The 23,568-nt window shown below is 53.3% G+C and overlaps 4 protein-coding genes across 4 annotated transcripts; 1 reads left to right on the forward strand and 3 right to left on the reverse strand.

Annotated features, from left to right (window-relative positions):
* Positions 1 to 524: 524 nt before the first annotated feature.
* Positions 525 to 5,483, reverse strand: TGME49_311690 (UBA/TS-N domain-containing protein). The gene is made up of 6 exons (XM_002364360.2): positions 4,692 to 5,483; positions 4,154 to 4,245; positions 3,361 to 3,472; positions 2,992 to 3,071; positions 1,743 to 2,544; positions 525 to 1,402 (listed from the first exon to the last, which is right to left on the reverse strand). The coding sequence occupies exons 1-6, from the start codon at positions 4,799 to 4,801 to the stop codon at positions 1,345 to 1,347; spliced, it is 1,254 nt and encodes a 417-aa protein (XP_002364401.1). The 5' UTR covers positions 4,802 to 5,483; the 3' UTR covers positions 525 to 1,344.
* Positions 5,484 to 8,981: 3,498 nt separating this feature from the next.
* On the forward strand, positions 8,982 to 15,436 carry TGME49_311700 (hypothetical protein). The gene is made up of 2 exons (XM_002364361.2): positions 8,982 to 13,128; positions 13,443 to 15,436. Exons 1-2 carry the CDS (start codon positions 10,567 to 10,569, stop codon positions 14,721 to 14,723), a joined length of 3,843 nt encoding a protein of 1,280 aa, XP_002364402.1. The 5' UTR covers positions 8,982 to 10,566; the 3' UTR covers positions 14,724 to 15,436.
* A 34-nt stretch (positions 15,437 to 15,470) lies between these two features.
* Positions 15,471 to 17,667, reverse strand: TGME49_311710 (hypothetical protein). Its single transcript, XM_002364362.1, has 2 exons — positions 17,313 to 17,667; positions 15,471 to 17,186 (listed from the first exon to the last, which is right to left on the reverse strand). The coding sequence occupies exons 1-2, from the start codon at positions 17,584 to 17,586 to the stop codon at positions 15,574 to 15,576; spliced, it is 1,887 nt and encodes a 628-aa protein (XP_002364403.1). The 5' UTR covers positions 17,587 to 17,667; the 3' UTR covers positions 15,471 to 15,573.
* A 1,448-nt stretch (positions 17,668 to 19,115) lies between these two features.
* Positions 19,116 to 23,421, reverse strand: TGME49_311720 (chaperonin protein BiP). Its single transcript, XM_002364363.1, has 5 exons — positions 22,839 to 23,421; positions 21,799 to 22,236; positions 21,261 to 21,482; positions 20,365 to 21,008; positions 19,116 to 20,165 (listed from the first exon to the last, which is right to left on the reverse strand). Exons 1-5 carry the CDS (start codon positions 22,945 to 22,947, stop codon positions 19,572 to 19,574), a joined length of 2,007 nt encoding a protein of 668 aa, XP_002364404.1. The 5' UTR covers positions 22,948 to 23,421; the 3' UTR covers positions 19,116 to 19,571.
* Between the last annotated feature and the right edge of the window lie 147 nt (positions 23,422 to 23,568).

Consider the following 23,568-nt stretch of genomic DNA (forward strand, 5'->3'; position numbering starts at 1 on the left):
AATTCTTGGTAGAACACACAAACACTGATTTTTTTTCGAAGTTTCACGATGAGCCGCTCAATGATGTCAAACCTATTTTCTTGTGAAAAGGACGTTCTCACACCTCAGTACCGCACCAAGCCAGCTAGTTATACGTACTTCGTCATGATGCCGTTTATGATTCTTTGGTCGCGGGACTCAACGCACAGACTGACGAAATGTGCAAAAACCTAATGAAGAAATGCTTAGACTATCAAATGTCTCTGCCATTAGGGTGCTGTTCCCAAGTTTCGGATTCATCGGGAAGTGTTGCACATTCTGTTCGAGTGCCGAGGGAGTCTGCTCTCGAGACAGGCCGCCCCACTTGCGTTTTCTAGGAGATCTGGAACTTCACACGGACGCGTCAGCGACCGAAACTACGCCAACATCAGGAAGGAGTGACACCACCTCTCAGATCTTGATAAAAAATCTACAGAGGAGTAGCGGCTGGACAGCCACCGACAACGAGGGTCGTTCTGTGTCACAGGAAGGGCAAGAAGTCTTTCTTCTTGCTAAGAGAGTCGCTTCAAAAGGAAAGTACATCCTTGTAAAGTCAAGGTTCTGCAGCCTCAGCAGCACGTAGACTTGTGAAAGCAACTCGTACGAAAATCCCGCGTGATCCTCTTTGTACCACCGGCGAAAGGAAACATTGTTCCTCAAACGGTCATTGAAACCCACAACTTCTCCACAGCAATGCGAGACGCTTGTGCAGCTGAACGCATGGACTGATGGACCGAAAAACGCATGTGCATACAGTAAACATGGCCTACGGTTTCTGGTCAAAACGCGGCAGTCGTGACTTCTTTTACACAGTACAGCATTCTTCCCAACCCGCGAGGGTTGTCTTCCATATTTAAACGATGCACAGGTACCCACGTGATGCCCTTGGAAACAAAAATCCATTTGAAAATGACACCGACTTGCCAAAAGCACCTCGATGCGATGATGCTCGGCGCGCATCTACTGTTTATGAGCAATTCTCGCCCTTTGCGTCGCTTCTGATATTTCTGCCGGAGGCCTGGAAAAGAAAACTCGCGGCGAGGCTCCCTACTCTCGCTCTCTTTGCAAGAGGTCGGCTAGGCTTGCCCAGCAAGGACCCGGGAGTCGCACAAAAGGCGTGTCGTGGTCGCGTGCTTTTCTGACACCGCCTTGTTTGAGGCACTCTACTTTTTGTGGCTTCACTGAGTGCATGCAAGCATTTTATTACTTCCCGTGATGTGTCGACTGTCACTCCGAGGAATCGAACAAATCTTCTCATCGTTCACCGAAGCGCTGCAGATGCACAGAAGTTCCGGAGACTCTAGGCGAAGTCGACTCGCGGCCCTCTCAGCTGAGAAGACGATCAATCGACGCGTTCAAGTTTCCATTGACAGCTTGCAGGGCTCTGTAAATAATGCATGTATACGCGGAATCACAGCCTAGATGTTTTTTTGCGCAGCATCGGAAGGGAGGAACCAAGCCTGTCAGCAAAACCGATAATTTCTTCTCGCGGTTCCTTCGACTGTCTCTCGTCTCCCTTCTCCCTCACCGCACGCACGCACGCACGCAAATCCCTACAGATAGTCGCGTCTGCGTCTGCGTGTCTACCCACACAGGCAAAGGCATGTCTTTCTCAGATAACTGTACACACATCTACATCTATACATATATGCATATATTGGCGGTGCGAGTAAAGAAAGACAGGAAGTTAATTGCGGTGAAGTTTCAGTGTGTGTTCCACTTACTCGATGTTTTTTTGGGTATCTGGAAACCCCATTGACTCGAGTTGTTGCAGTTGAAATTTGAATTTTTCCTCCGGGCTCTGAACAGCAGTCGCGCTCCGACCACCATCACTGTCTCCTGCACCCGAGGAAGCAGCGCTTGGAGTGGTGGCGCCTCCTGCTCTCTCCAGTGCATCGAAAAAAGCCTGAATCTCGGTTTTCTGCACGTTTAACTTCTCTACAGCGTTCGCCTCTGTTGTCGGGTCCCTGAACAGCGTGAAGACGAACTCGTCTTCTGCGTTCGCGTCCCCTCCGGGCGCCTCCGCCGCGCCAGGCCGGGCTCCTAGAGGCTCTCCGCCCCTCAGGAGTTCGAAGCCAAGCAGCTCCAGCGCCTCCTCGCCCCCCGGGATGCGTAGAACCTTCGACTGGATGACTTGGTTGCTGCGGCGCAAACGCAGAAACTTCGAGTCGCGCTCGGGCTTCAACAAGTTGCTCACCACCGTCAAGAGCGTAAGGAGAAAGACCTTCTTGGTGCTCCGCGCCAGCTCCCTGTTCGTACACACGCGGCCGAGCACCGTCGCGAGCGGACTCGAGATGTCCGGTGGGGAGAAAGTTTCCGAGGCTGGCGAAGCAGCCACGGCCTGGGGAGACTCGCCCTGAGTCCAGAGCGTTCGCCGGCCCATCGCAGCGGCCACGCGCTGAATGTCTTGCTGCTGCCTCTGCAGCATCGGCAAAATCATCCTGCCCATCGGGGTCTGCGCCACTTCCTGGACTTGGAACCGAATATAATCCGGAATCGGTTTGCTCAGCAGATACTGTGTCAGCTCTGGAATAGCACAAACGAGGGCAAGGAGACGATTTTCCATGCACTTTTAGAAAAGCGATTTCAACGAAAATATGTTTTTCATGGTAGGTATTCAGCATCCGTCACTACATGCGCCTATCCCGTATAACATAATCAGTGTGGAATATCCTTAATGCCATAGAACAGAGACATCCAACACTTTCAGCGATCTAAACAAGAGACCCCCGACGCCTCACCGTCGCTACAATCGCGAAGTAGGAACTCTTTCCTCGGTGAAGGCTGTGTTGAGGTTGAAGGGGTTGCGCATGCACCGAACCGGAGATGAAAAGAACTTCCACAACTCACGTTATGTGCCCGTGACTGTCGGGCAACGGCTCTCAGTGCTTCCAACCCAAAGTGAGTGCCCAGAGAATCTTTCAGGAGGTCGTTCTTTCCAGTTCCACTTTTCCTAGGTGAACGCAGACGCACCTGTCGTAAAGTGGTTGCAGTTCCAGTTGAGAAGGTCGTATGTCGCGGCTGTGAACCGCGGCGAAATCTGCTCGACGAATCTGCGCAGGCGTGCACGCCAAACAGGCCAAGTCACCATCTGGAAGACACTCTTCAGCGTCCGAGGTCACCGTGCTTCGACACTTAGAAGGGAACACCTAAAAAAGCTAGTTCAAACAGGTGTGTACACGCATGCGTGCTGAAGTGTACGTGGAACATCGTCCGGTGTGCTTATCTTGAAATAGGTGAGGTGTAATGCCGCAGATACACGAATATGTTAGGTGTCGGTGAATAGCTCGTGGCAAGAAGTTACTAACTGACGGCGCAGAGACATTCGAGTCAAGCACCTACGCGTCGAAGGTCGATTTGTCGATGGTGGTAAAACCCATGTTGACGACACACGTGGGCTGCATCTGGTAATCTCGTTCAACTTCCTCAGGAGGAAGAGTGCACACGCCGCCTCCTGGAGACAAAACGTTTCGCGAAAAAGAACGCAGAAGGAAGAGGGCTCTGACGGAACAATACGAGGCTGGATCAACTCTTCCTTGAGCCACTCAGCACTCACCACACACGGATTCAGTTTCCTACGGACTATAATTACCTTCTTTCTTGGAGTGGTGGAATCGTTTTGGACTGCGGAGAAAAAATCTCTTCGGAATCATCTACAATGCTATATATCCCATTTTGTCGAAGCAATGGGGATTGAACTAGCAGAGATTGAACCTAGGGAAGAAGGCAAAGCCAAAGAGTGTCGAGACACCAAAAGGGGCACTGCCTTGTTGTGACATCAGAAGCGTGCACATCCAGATGAGCTGGTGCGAGGAAAGAGTGCGGTGAATTTCTACCTCTTTGACAAAGACTCTTCAAGTGGGAACCTTTCTAAGCACGCACACCAGTCTCTGTAAAAAACGGAGTGCAAAAACATCTCACGGGCAGAACACGCGCCACTTGCGCATTCCAGCATGTCAATACATATGCGAGGAAAAAAGATGTATACAGTGGAAAGTGTTTACGTGTGCATGCGAAAATGACGTGTGATATAAAAACAATTTCGTTGCCTGCATGCACCCCGCGTAGCTGTGTATACCAAAAATTTCGTATGTGTCTCTGAATTTCAAGCTGTCGCAACTCTCGGAGAACTCACCATAGAAGTATTCAATTCCATACACAACGACGCCAGTGTGCCATATGCCATCGATCTGACGCCCAAGAAGAAGCGGCGACATTTGCCGGGCTCTGAGAAGCAAGCAAGAAAGCTCACAAACAGCCTTGCCGCTAAACGAATTTGTTGAAACGTATGTGAAAAAACGACCGATCTCCCTCCATAAAAATACCCCCTTTGCCTCTCCATCTCCAGACAGAGAGATAGACATGTAGGCAGGTAGATAGATATATAGGCAGATAGATAATAGACAGAAGGCTATGTAGGCGCATATAAACGTATAGGACTTCAGGAGGTCTACCAGTGCTGACGGATGCATTCACGAACAACATCGTCAGTGTATCGGAACCCCAGCTCAGTCCCTTGCGACAGTTAGGGACCTCTATCTGTGTGCATGCTCAAAGATTCCGTAGTATACCTAAACCGTAAATCTTCAATGCAGCAGTGTCCCCTGTTCTATTCAAAGGTAATGTAAGTGGGCAGAAGTCAGGATCGTTTTGTTGAGAAGTTTGCGACTGACATTCCTCTGGAGATATCGTAGACACGAAGTTGGACAGCCCATCTTCGGTCTGCATCTTGATGAGAGAGAGGGGGGATGACGGTGAGGTCTTGCTGCCCTTCCATCGTCATTTTTCCAGAGAAAAGCGAGCTTGAGGCGCCTTCTCGCCAGAAGGAACAGGACAAGAAGTCGGACAGAATGATTTGGTAGGCAGAAGTCGAAAGAGGAAGGAATGTCTCCAGGTGTTTTCTCTCTCCGCCTGGAAAAGTGACGAAATAAATGGCAGGTGTCCTCTCAGCAAGGCCAGCACAGTGAGAGGCACACGGGATGTTTCTTTCACGGGGTGGTCGTTAGAAGATGCAAAGAAGGAAGGCACTTCTCTCGGCCGAAAACGAGTGACGCTAAATGTTTTTTACATGGAAAAGAAGCCCCTGTGGAGAAGAATTAACGACGGGACGAACCTATCCAAGCAAGACATGCGAGGCAGTGTTCTGGGAAGGTGTCGGCGATATGGGGGGCAAGAAGGCGCCGACATGAAAGTTTGCCCAACGAACGAAGACACGGAACAAAACAGCGAAAATAGGAGGAGGAAAATCTCGGCGAAATCAAGGTCAGGGAAGCAGGGGGAAAAGGACGAGACGTCGAGACACGACCCCCTGGGACAAGGGTTAAGGAACACAGGGGGACAGCGACGTCGTTAGAGGATGCTCGGTGTCCGGCCAAAGCCTCCCGGGATACGAGGGAAAAGAACGAAGGCACAGATAAAGAAAACTGGAGCACAAAGAAAGATCCCGTTTTGCACTGAAAAGGAAAAGAGACGGACAGAGGAAAAAGTAGCTTCTCACGAGAAAAGTAGCAAGACGAAGACAAGAAGCTACGAGGCAGTTTGTCAGCACCATCGTAAAATTGGAGTGGTGTACGGAAGGTAATGCCTGCTCTAGTGTCGGCATTCGGTCTCAGGAACAAACTGAAAGAGGAAGACAAAGCTAAGTCTGTAGCTTCGGCTTGGTGTTGTTGAAGGAATAACTCTCTGCCGCTTCTCGGCTCTCCTTGTCCTCTTCTTTCTCATAGGAAGAAGCTAGTCCCTTCCATGTTGGATTCACTAGGTGCAACGATACGCAAGCAAAAAAACGGAGTTCCCAGTCAGGTGCTGGAAGATCGAATTTCTCTTTCAACACGAGGGTGGACCTCTAAAGGTTATACGTGGACATCTCTGTTGTGTAGGAGGCGTTGTGTGTGTATGTGTGTGTGTACAGTGTATACGCATATTTTATTGTCACAACGATCACCAAGGAACAAAAGGCAGCACTGAAAGGCAAGCGCTTCAAATTTATTGAGTTCCTAAAGCTTGGAGTCGAGAAGATTTCTAACGTGTGTTGTATGAAGGAAGACAGTATTTAGGGCTCCAATCTCTTAGTCCGTTACTTTGGGTGTTAGGCTCATAGTTTCCGGGTCTTTGTCTGAATTCTTCCGGTTTTTGCGTTCGCAGGAGGTGTAAATGTGCCACTTGAGTTAGATTTCTCAAAGTTGCAGGCCATATATCGTTCATCCATAGGGTTCATGGACAGGGTGTCAGTGCGGGCGCTTCTAGTGAAATTGTATTGACGTGGAAGTACTGTGTATCACGCGAATACAAGAACTGCGAGACTAGCAGCAAAACCAAGCGTTACCAGCGTAGCACAGCGCTCGCCTCCAGCAATCTGAAAAGGATGCTTGAAAACATGTGTAGCAGGAGCATGTCATTCTCGCCATATTTCATCCGGGTGAGTCTGGTAGGGACAACACTCCTCTTGTCATGCAGAGATGTCTTTGTTGACAAAGGCAGCAAAGAGAGGACGGTAGTGAATCCTATCTTCTAGAAAGACGAAGAATGAAGTTGGCATGGAGAGCAACTTGATAGAACTCGCACAGAACCATTTTCGGGGCTCCATTTCTTTTCTCCTACGATTTTAAGGTCGCTCCACAGCTGCTGCGCTTGAGGCGTAATTTTGGATTGTTATTATCACACTGTTAAGGACAGGGAGAGAAGGCACTATCACGAAAAACGACGACTGACTTATTAGCGAGAATGGAAGTGTGTGTAAAACCACGCAAGCTGCGATGGAGTGGGAAGAAGTATGGTCAAGAAAGCTTCTTAGTGCCATATTTACACTGCTCGTCACAGAAAAAGTAGCTAATTGCCAGCTGAACAGACGTGAAAATGCCCACTTGCCATGCAGAAGCTTTGAAAGGCACTCTTTCTGGAATATGTTACCTGACAAAGGGATGCGGCCACAGAGTGAGGAAGAAAACCTGAAATCGTCTCCATGTAAGCTTGAATCAGCGAAAGGTAGGCTCGCGTGCGCCGTTGTCAGCGATATGGGCAATCTTCGTTGTAAGTAAGGCACGCACGCGCTCGCCAGATGCAAAAAGCTTAATAGGGCCAGGTGAGGGCCGGAAACGGCTTATCCCTATCTATTCCATTGTCATTGGGGCGAACCACTGTCGGTTTTGCTGGTATTTTCATTGGTTACACTGCTACGGAGGTTTCGCGTGAGGCGCCACAGTAAGATATCCCCAGAGAGCCGAATGCTGTGGTAGACAGGGGTAGTGCAGTGGGACTCCGAGTAGAATTTTGTCAGGATAGAAAAGCGAGAGGTGGAAGCGACTTGACACGGGCCACTTTTGACACGATGTGAATCTCGTCCACTGGCCGTTGCGAACTCGGGTGCGAAGGCAGGACTAGTGAAATATTTGCCGCGCACCACGATCCGTGTGTCGACGAGCAAAAGCGGTTTTGCCATCATCCGCCACTACGGCAATGGTATGGTTAGGCCTCTTGGATTCTCCAAGAATCGGTTATTTCACTGGCCGTGGTAGATAGTATGTATGTGTGCAGCCAGGTTGGCAATCGAGTGGAACACTCTGGTTTCATGGCGTGTTTTCACTGGCCCTGAACGAAATGATCCTCGAGAACTGGAGAGACTTCATTAATGGTTCGGACAGGCTTCACTCTCCACCAGAGGGCTTCTGAGTTAACTCTTTACCGTTTCCGTTTCCATCCCCTATAGGGGATACCCAGCCGGAACATACCACCTTAGCCTGCTGCACCACTGCATCCTGGCAGCCGAGTAATCATAATTTCGTGGTATCCATAAAATCTCCATGTTTAGCCGTCAGAAACGCAAGCCTGTGCGTTCTCATTTATTCCGCTTTTTTCACAGTCTAGACACGGACATATATACTCGAAGTTTCTTCTGTGTTTCCAGTACAAGCATAGCTCGACTCTCCCGGCAGGGACTGGGGCAGCGTGCACTTAGTGTGCGCAGGTCCTGGCTGCAGCCTCCTTGTTTTTCGAGGTCACATTCCAGAAGACGGTCTTGAACTTATCATTGCCGCTTCCCACCAAAGTGAAAGCGGATAAAACTCTAACCCACGCCTCACTCAGGTCTGCTCAGGTTGTGCAGCTGAAAAACTCTAGGTAGGCCTGTTCCCTTTCTGGCACTCTCGCCACGTTCTCCCGTGCAGGGTTCCTGTTTCACTTAACTCAGTGGCTCGTCCAGGGGTGCAAAGATTGCGCAACGTCGACATGTTGACGCTTCCGTTGACAAAGGTGACAATCCTACTATTTCCTTGCCAGTTTCGAGGTCACGGGTGGACGCGGACTTTGCGCTTAGAAGATCAGCGCTCGCCGCGCGAGGAAACTGACGCCTAGCCGCTGCCCGAGCTCTTTACTGTGCTCGAGCTTGCCGCGCGCTCGTCATTGCCGAAACGGATCGTATCGCATCGCCTGTCTAGGAGGGTGCAAGCAGCGTCGGTTCTGCCTCGACAATAAGCTTTTCCGTTCCAGCAATGTGTATTTCCCCAGTCAGAAGGCCTGGGCAGACGCCTTTAAATACCTTACACCCCCAGTTTCCCCTAAAACGAACACCAAAGTCCTTTGCCAGTGCTTTCTCTGGTTTGTACGGTTCTTGTTTGTTGTCCGAGCGTCTCACGCTTGCGGTGAACACCACGCCCGTCACGGGCCGCCTCTGAGGCGCAGCTCGGCTGAAGTGGCACCATCCTGTAACCCCCCCCCCCTCCCCCCCTCCTCTTCCCCGGAACTGGGAACGAAATGCACGCGGGTCCCGATCATCGGCGTCTGTCTGTGGCCCTAGGCAGGACCGCTGCGCTGGCGATTTGTGTCCTCTTCCGGGAGAGTGGTGGGGGGGAGAGAGGGCCGAAGAAAGCTGGCAGCCCGACGCAACCGCTGCCCAAACGCGGGCAAGTGTTCAGGCAGGTGTGCCCAGATTTCGGTGCAGGGCGTTCGCTATTTCCATTGCAGCTCACTGCTGCAGAGAAATCTGTCGTTTTCCGCAAGCTCTTTCTCGCTGCTCCTTCGCAGGGGCCACAGAGGAAGCGTACACTGTCAGTACCTGTATCCTTGCAGATTTAGGTTCTCCCTCTCCCGCGCTACGGTGCCCTTTTAGGCCGTGCTCCTCGCCGCGGGGGCGTTCTGAAAGCACTTCCTCCTTCCCCGGAAAGAGTCCGCCGCGCATTTCCTTTTTTGTGCCGTCCTGGCGGAACTCCATGCTCCTGGCGTCACTTTGGGCTCCCAGAAGGCGGCTGTTTTTGGCATACGAGTGGCGAGAAAACACCCTTTCGTGCTCTAACGGTCCTGGCTTCTATGGAAGCCACTCGAGTTGGTGCCAGCTTCACGTCAGGTGCCAGCCCAGGGGCGTGGGGTAGACAGAAACAGCTCTTGGTGGCGAGTAGCAGCGTTCTTGGCCACTATCGAGCTTAAATAGAAGGGAATTTCTCTACAATTTCGATCCCTTTTGGACTAAAGCCGAGACACCCTTCGTCTACATCGTCTTGACTACTGGGTGGCCCACCGCGCGAGTCTATTGTGCCACTCAGTTCTTGCTTTCACCCTCCTCAGGTCGTGCGACAGTCCGGCGGCAAAATAGGCCATGTGCACCAGAAGGCTACAGCACTTTCGGGCGGGATCCGATTTGTCTTTCGCAGATCATCGGTACTGGTGTCTCCTAGACTGAAACAGCTATTTGTTCTCCCGACTTCCGCGGGTGTCGGCCAAGCCCTGCGGAACCAGCCAAGCGGTACGCTTAGGGCTTCCGGGCACTCCCTAGGTGATTAGCGGGAAATAGTAGAGAAGCGCTCTGGGCAAGAGAATGCGATTTTGTTGGAGAAATTTAACTGGAATGTCGAGCGGCAAGCGTCTCTAGCACAGCCTCCGAGGATCTTTCGCGTGTCAGAGCTCGACGCATCTGCGAGAGAGAGTCCGTTCCGTTCGAGCCTGGCATGGTTCACCTGGAGTCCTAACGGTAGCACGGGAGTCCTACTGTCACTAAGTCCTGCCGTGTATTTCTTTTCTATCTGAAGAGAGATTTACGCGGCATGCGAACAGTTGAGAGGCTGTTTTCGCCACAGGCTGAGAGCGACCTAGTGTACGTGAACGCAGCGCGTGACAAATTCGAGACAGAGGTGTCTGGACCTTTTGACTTTTCCTCGAGGTTTTCCATCCTTATGGCTAAGTTGCTCCAAGTTCCGCTCGACGGATGAGGAGGTACATGGACACCAACTTCAAACCCCGGAACCAGGTTGTTCTGGTGTACACGGGGCTCATGCTAGGTGGTGAGCTTGACTGCTCTACACATTTTTTCGTTTCCTCGCCCCGTACCAACCACTTTTCGTGAAGTGAGCGCTTGCCGTTCTCTCTGCGATAAAACGGACCGCTTTGCAAGCCCATAAGTCTCGAGTCCGGTTCAGAGAGCTCCCTGTGCAGACTGTACAACCGGATACGTCCGAACCGTCAGGCGGCGCCGGAGACAGTAGTCTTTCTGTGGCGAAGCCTTTTCCCACGTTTGCGGCACATTTGGCGCAGCCCCATACTCCCGTTCAGGACCCGCTGGAAGAAATGGAGGAGGCAGAACTGGCAGTTTCCAGAGCCCCAGACGCGAACTTCTTGCAGGGAGACAAAAACAGCGGTCGCGTCGCCCCTCAGACGGAAGAGGGTCCCGATCTGAAACTGAAGGTACCCACGTACTGCCACGAGGGGAAGGACGGTCAGAGGCCGAAGACGCCCGAGGCGAAGAACGACTTGGCGAGCGACGGATGTTCGACCGCGTGCTCATTAGGACACGGCAAGGCGTCCTCGGTCTCCGACTCCTCCCGCCTGACGGGAAGAACGGAGGCTTCCACGTCGGAGCCTGTGGCGCAGACTTTGAAGCGCGAAGCGAAAGACGCGGATGCGGTTTCCGCGGAGGAGGACTTAGACAATAAGACCCTCCTGGGTTCCCGGACAGATGCTTCAGAGCCTCAGGACAGTGCACTCGCGGTCGAAAGCGACGGAGGAGACTCTTCCGGGAGAGGCACTCCCGACGACGCAACAGCAGGACGGAAGCTGAGGGGCGGGTCGCCTACACTGTCTCGGCCGGAGTCATCTGGCACCGGCGAGACGTCTTCGCCTCTGGAGAATTTGGGGAACAGTCTGTCCTCGCCGGACTCTGCGTGTCAACTCGATGGGGAGGGACTAAAAGGTACCACCCAGCAGCACATTGTCGACCTGTTCATGCAGTTTGTGAAGCAGTGTCAGGAACCCGCGCCCGGCGAGGCGCAAGGGGAGACCGATCTCCACGCGATATCCTCAGCCGATGTCGCTGGCGGTCGCCTGTGGCGCTCCGCGGTTCAGCGCGACGACGACGGAAGCTGTGATGGAAACCGAGAGGCTTTGAGTCTCTTGTCGGCTGCGGCAGAGGGCTTGAGTTCGTCGAAGAGAAAGGAAGTCGAAGCTCTTGCCTTGCACAGTCGGGGTGTCGAAGCTGGTTCCCGCACTCGAGGGCCCGGCGCGGAGGTGCGCCCGGTCCAGTGTACGGACACCGCAGAGCGGAGTGCCTCGCCTCAGACCCGCAAGGTCAACTCTGCCAATGGCGACCTTCCATCGGGACCAAGAGCGGGGCTAGTCTCGGACCCCCGAAGTGCTGAAGACGAGGACTTTTGTGGAAGCAAGACAGGGCTGACCCGGGAGGAGGCGGACACCTGGTCAGGCCCTGAGGTGGGCCGCCTCACAGGTGAGGCCTCCGAGCTCGACCTTCGCGCTCTCAGTGAGTATTTGTTCCGCGCAGGGGCGTTGGATGTGGATCCGCAGGAGAGCGGCTCTGGGGATCCATTTGCCAAGGGGTTTTCCCCGCGCACACAACGCCTGGACTTTGACTCTGCCGGGACGCCTCAGGCGCCTCGGCCCCGCAGCGCGTCCTTGGAAGACAGCGCGAGCTTAGAGTTGGACAAGTCGGCTCAAGACGCGCTGCTCTCGTCGCTCGTATCGCGGTTTCCAAACCTGCAGCAGCAGCTCCTGGCGAAGGAGGAATCTCATGAGGACGAGGCGCCAGGCGACGCGGTCGCAAACAATCCCACATACAGACAGCTTGTGGGCCACAAGGCCCAGATGCACAGCGCTTTCCCCCTTCTGGACCGCGACGCGCGCATGCGCCCCGAAGAATGTCCCGGCCCGCGCGGTCGCGGCATCCAGGCGTTGGGGAAGCGGCGACGTGGGGTCGAGGGAGCGTGCTCGGGGCGCCGAGGCAAGTCCAGTGCTCGGAGTGAAGTCGAGGACAGCGCCGACGAGCGACAAGCCAGCAAGAAGCGCGGGCGAGGCCCTGTCGACGAAGACGAAGAGTCTAGTCCCGGAGACGAGGGAGAAGACGCAAAGCGCGTCCGGCCTGTCGGTCGCGGAAGAAAGCAGACAGGCGCGAGTCCGAGAAACACGAACAAGGCGAGGAGAACGCGCGAGAAGGGCGCAGCCAGGCGAGGCACGGGCGCGACAGAGCCGAGGAGGAACGATGAGGCAGGCGAGTTCAACGGCCCCGATGCGGCAGCCAACCAGGCGCCCTTTGGGTTTACGAAGCGCGAGGAGGCGCAGCAGGGCCTCCAGGATTCTCCTGGGCTTCCTCCTCGCAACGCGGAGCCCGGAAATTCGAGACGGGAACGAGCGGCATGTCGGAGCACGAGCAATAGGCTGGGGCAAGCGCGGGGGGACCGCGAAGAGCTGCCCGGCACGGCAGACAGTGACCTGGAGCTCGATCCAGAGGGCGACGACGAAAGCGGAGCAAACACTCTGATTATTGGGGAAGATGAGTCGCTCAGCGAGCAACAAGTCGCTCTCCTCAAGCACATCTGCGAGGTGCTGAGCAAAGCCGAGGAGTACTTCAGCTTCAAGTCCGCGCTCTACCAGCTGCACATCAAGAGACACCTGAAGAGCTGCGTCTGCTCTTCGGGCGGAAACAACGCGCAAAACAGCACCAAGGCCATCCGGCTCTTCCCTTTCATGCCAGCTGTGCCCATCAACGGCGTGGAGCAGCGCGCCCTGCTCGGACTCCGCAAGCGCCTCGAGGCTGGCGGCAGCTCCGTCCTCGTTCCTGGAGGCCCTGGTCAACAAATTATGGAGGAAGTGGACGAACTTCTCACTTCTCTCATCAATAAGGTAGGGGGCGTTTTGCCCGACAGCTGCTCAAGCCAGCGTCGATACGCTTTCGAGAAAGCGGATCGGTTTCCTTGTTGCGTTCCTTAGAGGAGACACAAAGTCATGTGTCGACGCCACGGGCCACTAGTGATGAATGCACAAGGTGCAAAGAGGTTCGTCACGATCTTCGATCTGATAAAGCGAGTGCAACGGAGGCACCACTTCTAAGTCGGTGTGTGATGCTTCCCTGGCGGCTCTGCTGTCTGCGCGGTTTTCTTGTTGTGCTGGCAGCATGTCGCTGAATACTTGTCGATTCTTTTGCGTGTTTTTTTCAGCTCCTGCTGATCATTGTGGTCAAGTACCAGACGTGTTTCATTCACGCGCCGGCGCGTGCGCAGCTGCGTGAGTTCCTGGTTTCCTTCGTTTTTCCTGGAGACCCCGCGACGCAGATGCTCTTTCGCGACCACGTCCAGGCCGTGGTCCACGCCCGCATCAGACACTTTCGAGATTCGGTTGGACGAACTCTGCGCCAGAACCAGCCGACCAGCCGTCGTCGATGCTTCGCGGGGGACTCCGGCGGGCTGGAAGGCTGGGGCGCAGGTGAGACCGAGGTGAACGTTTCGGGCAGGTCAGGCGCCTCCGCCTTCTCGAACAAAAGCGTGAGTCCAGAGAGTCCTCGCCGCCGCGTTGCTCCGGCGCTTGCGGGGCGAACTGGCGACAACCGGGAACGCCTAGAGGAAGAAGAACGCGGAAGCCGAAGACGCGACTTCGGCGCGTGCGCCGCAGACTTCCTCCCCAGCGCCACCGCCGCACAAGCCGCTGCGCGCAACAGAAGTCGGGCTCTGGGAACTGCCGAATCTTTTTCGCGGCGCGCGCGAGAGGATTCGCAGAACAGCCAGCTCAGTCGCCTGCGTCTGGAGAACCAGCTGAGCTCGGTCCCGTCTGAGGACGAACATCTCTGGAACGCAGGCGAGTTTTCAGAGCGGCGCCACGCAGTTGAAGCCCGCGATGGAATGGTTCCGAACCCCTCTCGCAGGGGCCGGAGGACCGACGGCGGCTTCGTCTTTGACGAGCACGAGTGGCCGGAAACACATGGGAAGTCGCGCGAGCAGCTGCTCGAGCATCTACAGCAAACTCTGCTGGTGGCCGCCGGCAGAAACGGCCGAGACGAAGGTCTTTCTTCGCTCCCCTGGGACGCTCAGAGGCAGCTTGAACAGCTTCTCCATAGCGCTGCGGACGCGCCCGGCCATCTCGCGGCGTGTGGCCAGGAAGACCTCAGAGAGTGGCGAGGAAGCTCCAGTGGGTCTACCTTCGAGGAAGAAAACCAGCCTGCTGCGCGCACCCGAAGTCACCAGAACGGCCAAGACGAAAGAAACGCATTCGGTCCAGAACTCGCCGAGAGCGAGGAACTTCCCCACATCTACAGGGCGTCCTCCCGCTCCAAAGGTGGCAGCTCCCACGGTCCCAACCACCCCAGGCACCTCTTCCACAACTTCGCGGCCGAAAGCGTCGGAGCGAAGGATGCACGGTACGCAGTCGGAACCAGAAAGGGCAGAGTCCGAGATGAAGAGGTCGCACTCGCCGGAAGAAGTGCCAGGGGAGCGAACAAAGTGTAGGCGAACCCCGCGAAAGTGTGAAGGCCCAGCCGAAGTGGGACAAACGGATGATTTCCCTTAGGCTCGCATGGGCCTCAGACGGTGTCATCGTCTCCGTTTGAATAGTGCCGGCGACGGACAGTGCAACGGCACACGCAAAACTGTGTTTGCTCTTGTGACTACTCGGAGGCCAATCTGCAAACACATGTTCGACGAGGAAACGACGTTAGTTGTCGTCGTTAGTCGAACGGAACTGGGTAATCCAGTCACAGGTCCCTACGGTCCCTGAGGAACTAAGAGGGCGGAAGTCTTGTGCCCGAAAAAAAGTTGTTGAGGGGAAAATCAACTAATTAGCGATGACGGATCGACTGTCGTTTTACTTGTAGAATTCTTACATTGTTATTGAACCTTTTTTTCCCTGTTGAAGTAGACGCCGCCCACAAAGTGTATCGTCATCCCACAGAAAGCGGTTCCTGGCAAAGTATAGAGCCACTATGCTAGTTTGTGAATTGGCATATATTGTCGGACTTTGTCTTGTCACAAACTTTCATCCAATTATGAATATATGCATATGGAGAAGCGGCTTAGGAATTCGGTGTGTGCGAACCGTCCGCGCATATCTCTGCACAAATCTAAACGGCAACGTTTGGGCCCTTGAACTCGACCGTACCAAAGTCTTGCCCGAGGAACACACAATAGGGGCATCCAACTGTGAAATTCAACAGGGCTTTTTGATAGGGACTAAATACCAAGGCACTCAGCGTCACTAACTACACACTTGATTTAGAAGCCTCGGGGGCATAGTGCGATTAAAAAGTCTCATTGTTCACAGCACTGAAAAGGAAAATACAGAAGCGGCGTATAAGGCGTCTTATGATGTATACACAGCGGCCACAAGATCTTCAATGACGTCCGTGATGCTCACATCTGCAGCTGCTGTAGAGATCGTTGCTGCAGTCTCGGAAAGAGACTCGGCGACGGCGTTCGTGAGGTCGAGAGGCTCCAGAACACCGTCGATGAAGAAACTCATTAGCGTTGCATACAGTTCCTCATTCCCTGTCGCCTCTCCCGCTAGTCGAGCAAGATCGAGGATCTTCTCTTTCGTATCCGTATTCTGGACTTCCGCGGACGGAAGCCCTTCGATGATTGTCACAGTTCTCGCTGGCCCCGAGAATGGCCAGCCACCTCCGCCAGCAGTTCCACACTTTGTTGCAATTAATTCCGCGACAATCTCTGTCAGCCCTAGAGGATCCAAGATGGTGTGAACCACCGCCTTACTCACGACCATGTAGAGGAGGCCCTTGCCAACTTTTTCTCCAAGCTGAAGTGCATAACCCAAAATTTTCAGGCATGCCTCAGGATACAGCAGCTTGACACCTCCGAGAAGGAGAGGATTTTTCAGAATGTCAAAGCTGTCAAGCCCGCCTCCCATTAGTGTTGGAAGTTTCAACAAGTCTGAACGTTTCACCGCCAACGCTGCCAGAGCCTTGGGAACGAGGAGCGCAGTGGTGAACGCCTTCGTAGAACTCTTGGCCAGGAGAAGAGCCTTCACTGCAGCCGCCTTGAAGAGAACGTCTTTCCTCGTCAGAAGCAACTCTGTGACGACCCTGTCGAGTTTGAAGGGAACTAAGAAGGTGCAGAAGAACGACTTCGCGAGACTGATGTAGAACTTCTCTGCTCCCAGTGTGCTGCCAAGTTTTGCCGCCAATGCCAGCAGTTGGTGCAGTTCAGCTTGATCGCCATCCTTTGAACCAATCATGCCAACTAAAAGGCTGAGAGGGTTCCACATGTTCATATCTTCTTCTGATAGAGCGACCTTTGCCTCAAGAATCAAGGCTGCAACGTGTTTCACCAAGCCAGCAGGGATTAGGAACTCGTCGCAGAAAGCACCCGCGAGATTCGCGTAGAGCTCTGCAACTCCGAATCGCTTACCAATTTCGTGAGCCACGTTCACCACATCTTCTCGAGCTGCAAGGTTCTCCTCAACGGATACAGAGCGCTCAGATTCAACATTGGCATCGGGAGGTGCAGTGCCGAAATCTCCAAGCGCTGCTTCGATCATCTTCATCACTTCGGCAGATGCAGCATCCACTTGATTAACTCCTGCCGTCGGCGCTACCTCGAGTTTCTTCACCTCCTGCAGGAGCCTTGGAAAATCAGCAGCTTCCTCTAATTGTTCGGACCCCATCAGAAACGGAATTCCATCGCCTTCGAACGGAGCCACTAGCTGCTGGATGATCACTGAGGCGGGGTTCTCCGCGTCGGCGAGAACCCGCAATATTTCACTTCCGAAAGCCTCCGTCACGCTGGCTAACTGTTCAGAAAATGCAGAAGGCAGTTGATCAATCAGCTGGTCTGCAAATGCCAAATCGAACACGTTGCCTCCAAGTGCACCGTGCAAACTTCTCGTGAAGGAACGGATGGCGTCTTTAGGTGACTCGAATGACTGCAGTTGGCGCCCCCGGAGTCGCCGGCCCTCCCCATCTGCAAAAATGGAAAAAGCAGAAAAACAGATAGTTATAGCGGGTTCTGTTAAAGCTACAGTGGGATTTGGCTGCGCTCCAGGTAAAGTAGCAAGCGAGCTTCAAGTGTGCCACAAAACGAACGTACCTGAAAAGTCTAGCTCGTTGGCAATATCTCGGATTGCCTCGGTAAAAAATAAATTCGTGTAGGGAGAAGTAAGACCGAATGGCAGTAACAGCTTTTGGAGGAGAACGTCGGTGAAAAGCAGCCCCTCACTTTTCCACAGAGAAGGAAGGAAAGGCAACATCTCTGGACGTTGCAGGGACTTCTCTATATCATCAGCCGCGGCAGTCTGTTGAGGCTGGCAGCAACTGAGGCCGGAAGCCACAAGAACTGCAAATACAATTGACTTGGGTGCCATTGTGAAAAAACTTTTGCGAGAAAGCAGGAACGGAATGACGCAAGAATAGGGATGCACTGTTGACACAAATTTATTACAACTGACAGAGCACCCAGCAGAACAACTAGATCACTCGGTCTACAACGGTATCGTCGATGCTCGTTTGCTCAATGCAGTTCGCGGGTGGTCGTTTCAAAGGTCTGCACGATAACGGCTTTTTAGCGTGGCTATTTTGGTGAGCAAAAAAGTTAATACAAAGGCACAGAACTTCGAAACATGAGCCATGGCTAACTTAGGAGAACGCAGAGACCAGATGACTTAGATCGCTCAGGACTGTCACCGTTCTGCTTTGCTAGCTTCTGTGGGTCTTTCGGGGAATCCAAAACAAATGGCAAAATCATCAGTGGAACCGAGCCTATTCTCAAATCTCGTCATTTGTCTTTCTTCATCCACAGAACAAGCTGATTACAGCAGAACCACGACCTGTGGAGTACTCCTCACTGTGACATCCTTCCTTGGCCCACTGGCCCAATTTTCTCTGATATTTCGAATTCGGAAATAATGGCTGACATGATCGGCAGTATGGTTGTCGATCTCGTGTAATTGAGACATTATGTGTGGCAGAGACCGTCGTGCGTCCAAGGTATCTTGGCGTTCTGCACTCACGAACAATATTACCAGGCGTTGATTCTCACTCAGCGCCACTGTGGACGGGACAATTTTGCCTATGGGGCTGTCCGAATGGCTACATAAGTGACTGTGATCATGAGGTATGCGTGAGACACAGCTGCGTTCGGCTGAAGATACCTCTAAACATCCTTAGCATTCAGTCACAATGGCGCTCTCGCAGTCCTGCTGCTGTATGCCAGATTTCTTTGAAGCAGGCATACGGAATCCCAAAGGAAGTGAAGAGCCGTTGGACAGTGCCTCCCTTCTCCGTGCCAAATCAATGAGCACGCCGCAAGCCACTTTCATGATAGCTGTGAAAATGCATTCCAGGAACCTCACGAACTTTCAGCTGCGAGGTCAACAGCTCTTTCTTCCTACACGCGAGAAGTATCAGCTCCGTGTCGCTTTAAATTTTCTCTCCGTCAGACAAACACCGCCACCACCTCTTTGCACAGGAACATTCTTGCACCATTGCCGTAAAGGGGTCTATCCTTTGCTACCGATCCTTACAAAATCTGGTTTCTTCCTTGCCACACCGTACAGCATTTGCACAATCTCCCGCCTTGCGTAGACAGCAACGGATAAGCTAACTCTTCCCCCCACAAAATGCTCTAAACAGCTGAGTAAACTTTTGGCACCACACAAAGAAGAACGCCCCTATAAACGTTACAGTGTGCTAACCGCGCATCGTACGAAATAGAAATCGTCCCCGCCTTATTTACCGGGAAGCTGGAAGAAAGTGCTCCATCTCTAGGACTCAGCGAAATGCGAAAGCTGTTAACCCCAACGGTACGCATAGTTAACAGTCTCATTTTCCACAGCACATCTGTCTCACGATGTTTCTTACAAAGCTTCTGTGAGAGCCACTGTCGATGCACGATAATTTGGGGAACAATTCGCGCGCGGACTACAATATTGTGACTGCCGGGAAGACGTTAGCAACTCTTCCTCATCACACTCGTGTGCCGAGTTATGTGGCGTGTCTTACTGTGATATTCCGAAGCTGTTTTCTGTGCTTTGGTTAAATTGTCATGTAAATCTAAAAAAGGTCTGAACCTAGACAGGCGTATAGACGCTAGGAGACACGCAAGCTAGACACCGCACAACCATTTATCGAGCATTTTTACACCCACAAAACATCGCCGTCCATACTGGCGTGCGGCGAATCAGGAAAGTTGTTCTTAGATGAGTTAGCCGAGAAATCAGATGGTTTTCAGAGTACAAGACTGACATGAACGAGATACTCTAAGCACACGCGACAGTGACACGAGTCTCGAAAACAGAAGCCATTTTCTTTTCTGCAACTGGTCCTTTGGTTAGGTCTCAAAAAGGTGTGTCTACAACTCGTCGTGACCACCATAGTCATCATCATCGGCGCCGCCAGCGGCACCACCTGCGCCGGGTCCGCCGCTCTGACCGTACACCTTGGAGATGATGGGATTGCAGACAGCCTCAACATCCTTCAGTTTGTCGCGAGTCTCTTCGGCATCTGCGTCGGGGTTGGTGTTGAGCCACTCTTGGGCCTCAGTCACTTTGTCGAGGATGGTCTTCTTGTCGTCCTCTTCAATCTTGTCTGCGAGCTTGTCCTTGTCTTCGACAGTTGTCTTCATGGAGTGCAGGTAACCCTCAAGAGCGTTGCGAGCGTCGACGCGCTCCTTCACCTTCTTGTCTTCCTCGGCGAACTTCTCCGCCTCGGAAATCATGCGCTCGATCTCCTCCGGAGTCAAGCGACCCTTGTCGTTGGTGATGGTGATCTTCTCACTCTTTCCAGTTCCCTTGTCAACGGCAGAGACACTCAGAATACCGTTGCGATCCACATCGAAAGTCACCTCGATCTGAGGAACACCACGCGGCGCTGGAGGGATGCCAGTCAGCTCAAACTTGCCGAGCAAGTGGTTGTGCTTGGTCATCGGACGCTCACCCTCGTACACCTGCAGAAAAAAAATCGAACGTTTTAATGCACACATGGTAACAACCTCCCCTCTACGGACAGCAGGCTCCGTGGAAACAAGCCGTGTAATTACACAGGGAAATTAAACACCCACTTAGCCTAACCTTGAAAGCATGCATGCACTAACACACAGAACAACACATAATGTACCTGTTCCTTGGTACAAGAATGACGGCTACCTGGATGAGGACAGCGGACTGGTTGTCAGAGTACGTGGAGAAGGTCTGCGTCTTCTTGGTGGGGATGACGGTGTTCTTGTTGATGATTTTGGCCATGACACCACCGGCTGTCTCGATACCGAGGGTGAGAGGAGTGACATCGAGGAGAACCATGTCCTGTGCACCTTCACCGGAAAGAATGCCAGCCTGAACAGCGGCACCATACGCGACGGCCTCGTCCGGGTTGATGCCGCGGTTCGGCTCCTTTCCGTTGAAGAAGTCCTTGATGAGTTGCTGGATCTTAGGGATACGAGTGGAACCACCGACAAGGACGATCTCGTCGACCTGGCTCTTCTGTAGGTCGGCGTCCTCGAGGACCTGCTTCACGGGCTTCAGGGTCTTCTGGAACAGGTCCGAGTTCAGTTCCTCGAACTTGGCGCGAGTCAGGGTCTCGGAGAAGTCGACACCTTCCATGAGGTTCTCAACTTCCACCTTCGCCTGGTGCTGAGAAGAAAGAGCACGCTTCGCCCGCTCGACTTCACGACGCAACTTCTGCAAACCGCGTTTGTCGGTGCGCAGATCCTTGTCGTACTTTTTCTTCACCAACTTGATGAAGTGGTCCATCACGCGCTGGTCGAAATCTTCTCCTCCCAAGTGAGTGTCACCTGCAGGCAAGTGGAGAACGAGGGAAAACCACGCTTGACGAACTCGACATGTGTGACATCAAAAGAAAAAGGAGCACTTAAAGGAACAACACCTTCTCCCGTTCATGCACACCAGTTCTCTAACAAGAAACGGAACACCGCAACACAATAACTAGTAGACTACGGGGTCGGATTCCCCAAAACAACAGACGACTGCATCTTGTCTTATAATTGGAAACGACGCGATGAACAAAGATTCGAGCTACCACTCACCAGATGTGGCAAGGACTTCGAAGACGCCGTTGTCAATCACCAGAACGGAGACATCAAAAGTACCACCACCAAGATCGTAGACGAGGATGGTCTTCTCGTTCTTCTTGTCCAGACCGTACGCAATAGCAGCAGCGGTCGGCTCGTTGATGATACGGATGACGTTCAAGCCAGCAATCGCACCGGCGTCCTTTGTGGCCTGTCGCTGAGCGTCGTTGAAGTAAGCTGTACGCCATCACAAAACGCCAAACACACCTGCTTCCTTCACCGTCAACCAAATGCATACAGAACACGCGGAATTGCGGTCCAAGCGGGCTCAACCTTCCGCTGACTGCCATAAAGCCCCACACACACGCATGCACATACAAGTATGCTGATGGGAAAATCCCGTCGATAGAGATTCTCGCCATCAACCCCGCATGTCTCCGCATGAATACCTCTCCACTATAGATACGGTCCTACATCACAAAGTGGATGTGACCCATCTGTCGAGCGAGGAGATACAAAGGCCCGCAGACGCATCTTCGCGTTCTTTTCCTACCAGGGACAGTGACGACGGCGTTCTTGACTTCCTTGCCGAGGAACTGCTCGGCAGTTTCCTTCATCTTGGTGAGAACCATGGCGGAGACTTCTTCGGGCGCCAGGACCTTAGGTTCGCCCTTGACCATGACACGGATGTAGGGCTTGCCATCCTTGTTGATGATCTCGTAGGGAAGCAAGTCCTTGTCCTTCTGGACCTCCTTCTCGTTGAAGCGGCGCCCGATGAGACGCTTCACGTCAAAGAGTGTATTGGTCGGGTTGATGGTCGCCTCGTTCTTTGCGGCCTCACCGATCTTGCGGTCGTCATCGGTGAAGGCAACGTAAGAGGGGGTGATACGGTTACCCTGGTCGTTCGGGATGATGTCAACGCGGCCATGGCGGTACACACCAACGCACGAGTAGGTCGTTCCCAGATCAATACCGATGACTACATCCTTGACTGCAGGAAAAACGGAGAGAACAGAAAACATCTGTGCTTATTGGAGGGCTGATGCGTTCGAAATCCATAACACGGCCTTAGCGGAACGCTGTGTGAAGAGCGGTGCACCGGAATTCAGGACTCGACATAGGGCTATTTAGGTTTTGCGTGGGCAACACACAGAAGCTGAAGCCAAAAGACAGAGGAATTCATACGACCCACTACGGAGCGTGAACAGAAGAGACCTCCTCTGTTTCCCCCAGAATGAACGAGGAGGCGTCTCCAGAATGCTAGTGTAAGATGTCCACAGAAGCAGCGGAAAGAATGTCTACACTGCACCCTTGTCCTGATTATGGCTGTTGCTGAAAAAGAAACGGCATAAGCTACGCCGGAGATGAAACACAAGTCCGAGTGCGAGTGGAACATACCTAAACTCTACGGGTGCCAACACACATTCAAAAATGCCACACAAAACAGGCCGGTAGGATCCTCGCAAAGTGGGGACACAGACAGTCAGAATTTCAGCGAGCAAAGATCGCGTCTCCATTCCAAAGCTAAAGACGCGACAGAAAACTGCTCTCGCGTTCCCTTCGGGGCGGTTCATTCCCAGGAATTCCCCTCACCTTTTCCTTCCTCCGCATCACTGGCAGCGACAGGTCGGAGAGTAGCCACGCTCAGGAGACAGAACAGAGCAGCGAGGCTGAAGAGACTGAGTTTTTTGGCAGCCGTCATTTTGTCTACGCAAGTTGAAGACAGAAATTACGGACGGGGAGCGGCGAGAAACGAGGTAACGCCGAGCCGGCGAACCAGAAGACAGGGAACCACACCAGAGGTCACTGCCGGACACGGGGTTCCGGAGCGAGGCACTGGGAAAAGTGCAAAGAGAAGTCAAGGCAAAAATGCCGTTCGACGGGGAAACGAAAGGAGAGAAAGGTCCGTTTAACGACCAGACAAAAAAGTGGAACGGGACTGCAGAAGCGCGCGACCGAACCGACCCTCTTCCCCTGTTCTGTGTTGCAGTCCCCGAACGCGTCGCCGAGATGGGAACTGTACAGACACCCAGTGCTTGTTCCGAAAGTGAAAGTCGGCCGCAGATCGCGAGACTTCCGAAAGACAAAAAACGCGGAACTAAAAGTGGCACCGACCGGGCGGAGAGCCGCACACACAAGACTCGTGAAATTCGGAAACGTAGTGGCAGTGCGACTCCAGGCAGCACCAATCGTGGCCGGGACCACCTCCACACCCCCAACTCTGCGTCACGCAGCCTAACAGCGAATCGGCTGCCCCTGCCCTCGCTCCGAATCTGCCGATCTCGAAGCGCCACCTGCGAAATCTCTATCACACACCCCCTGT

The sequence above is a fragment of the Toxoplasma gondii genome, chromosome XI (genome assembly GCF_000006565.2).
Source record: "Toxoplasma gondii ME49 chromosome XI, whole genome shotgun sequence".
Classification (NCBI taxonomy): domain Eukaryota; phylum Apicomplexa; class Conoidasida; order Eucoccidiorida; family Sarcocystidae; genus Toxoplasma; species Toxoplasma gondii.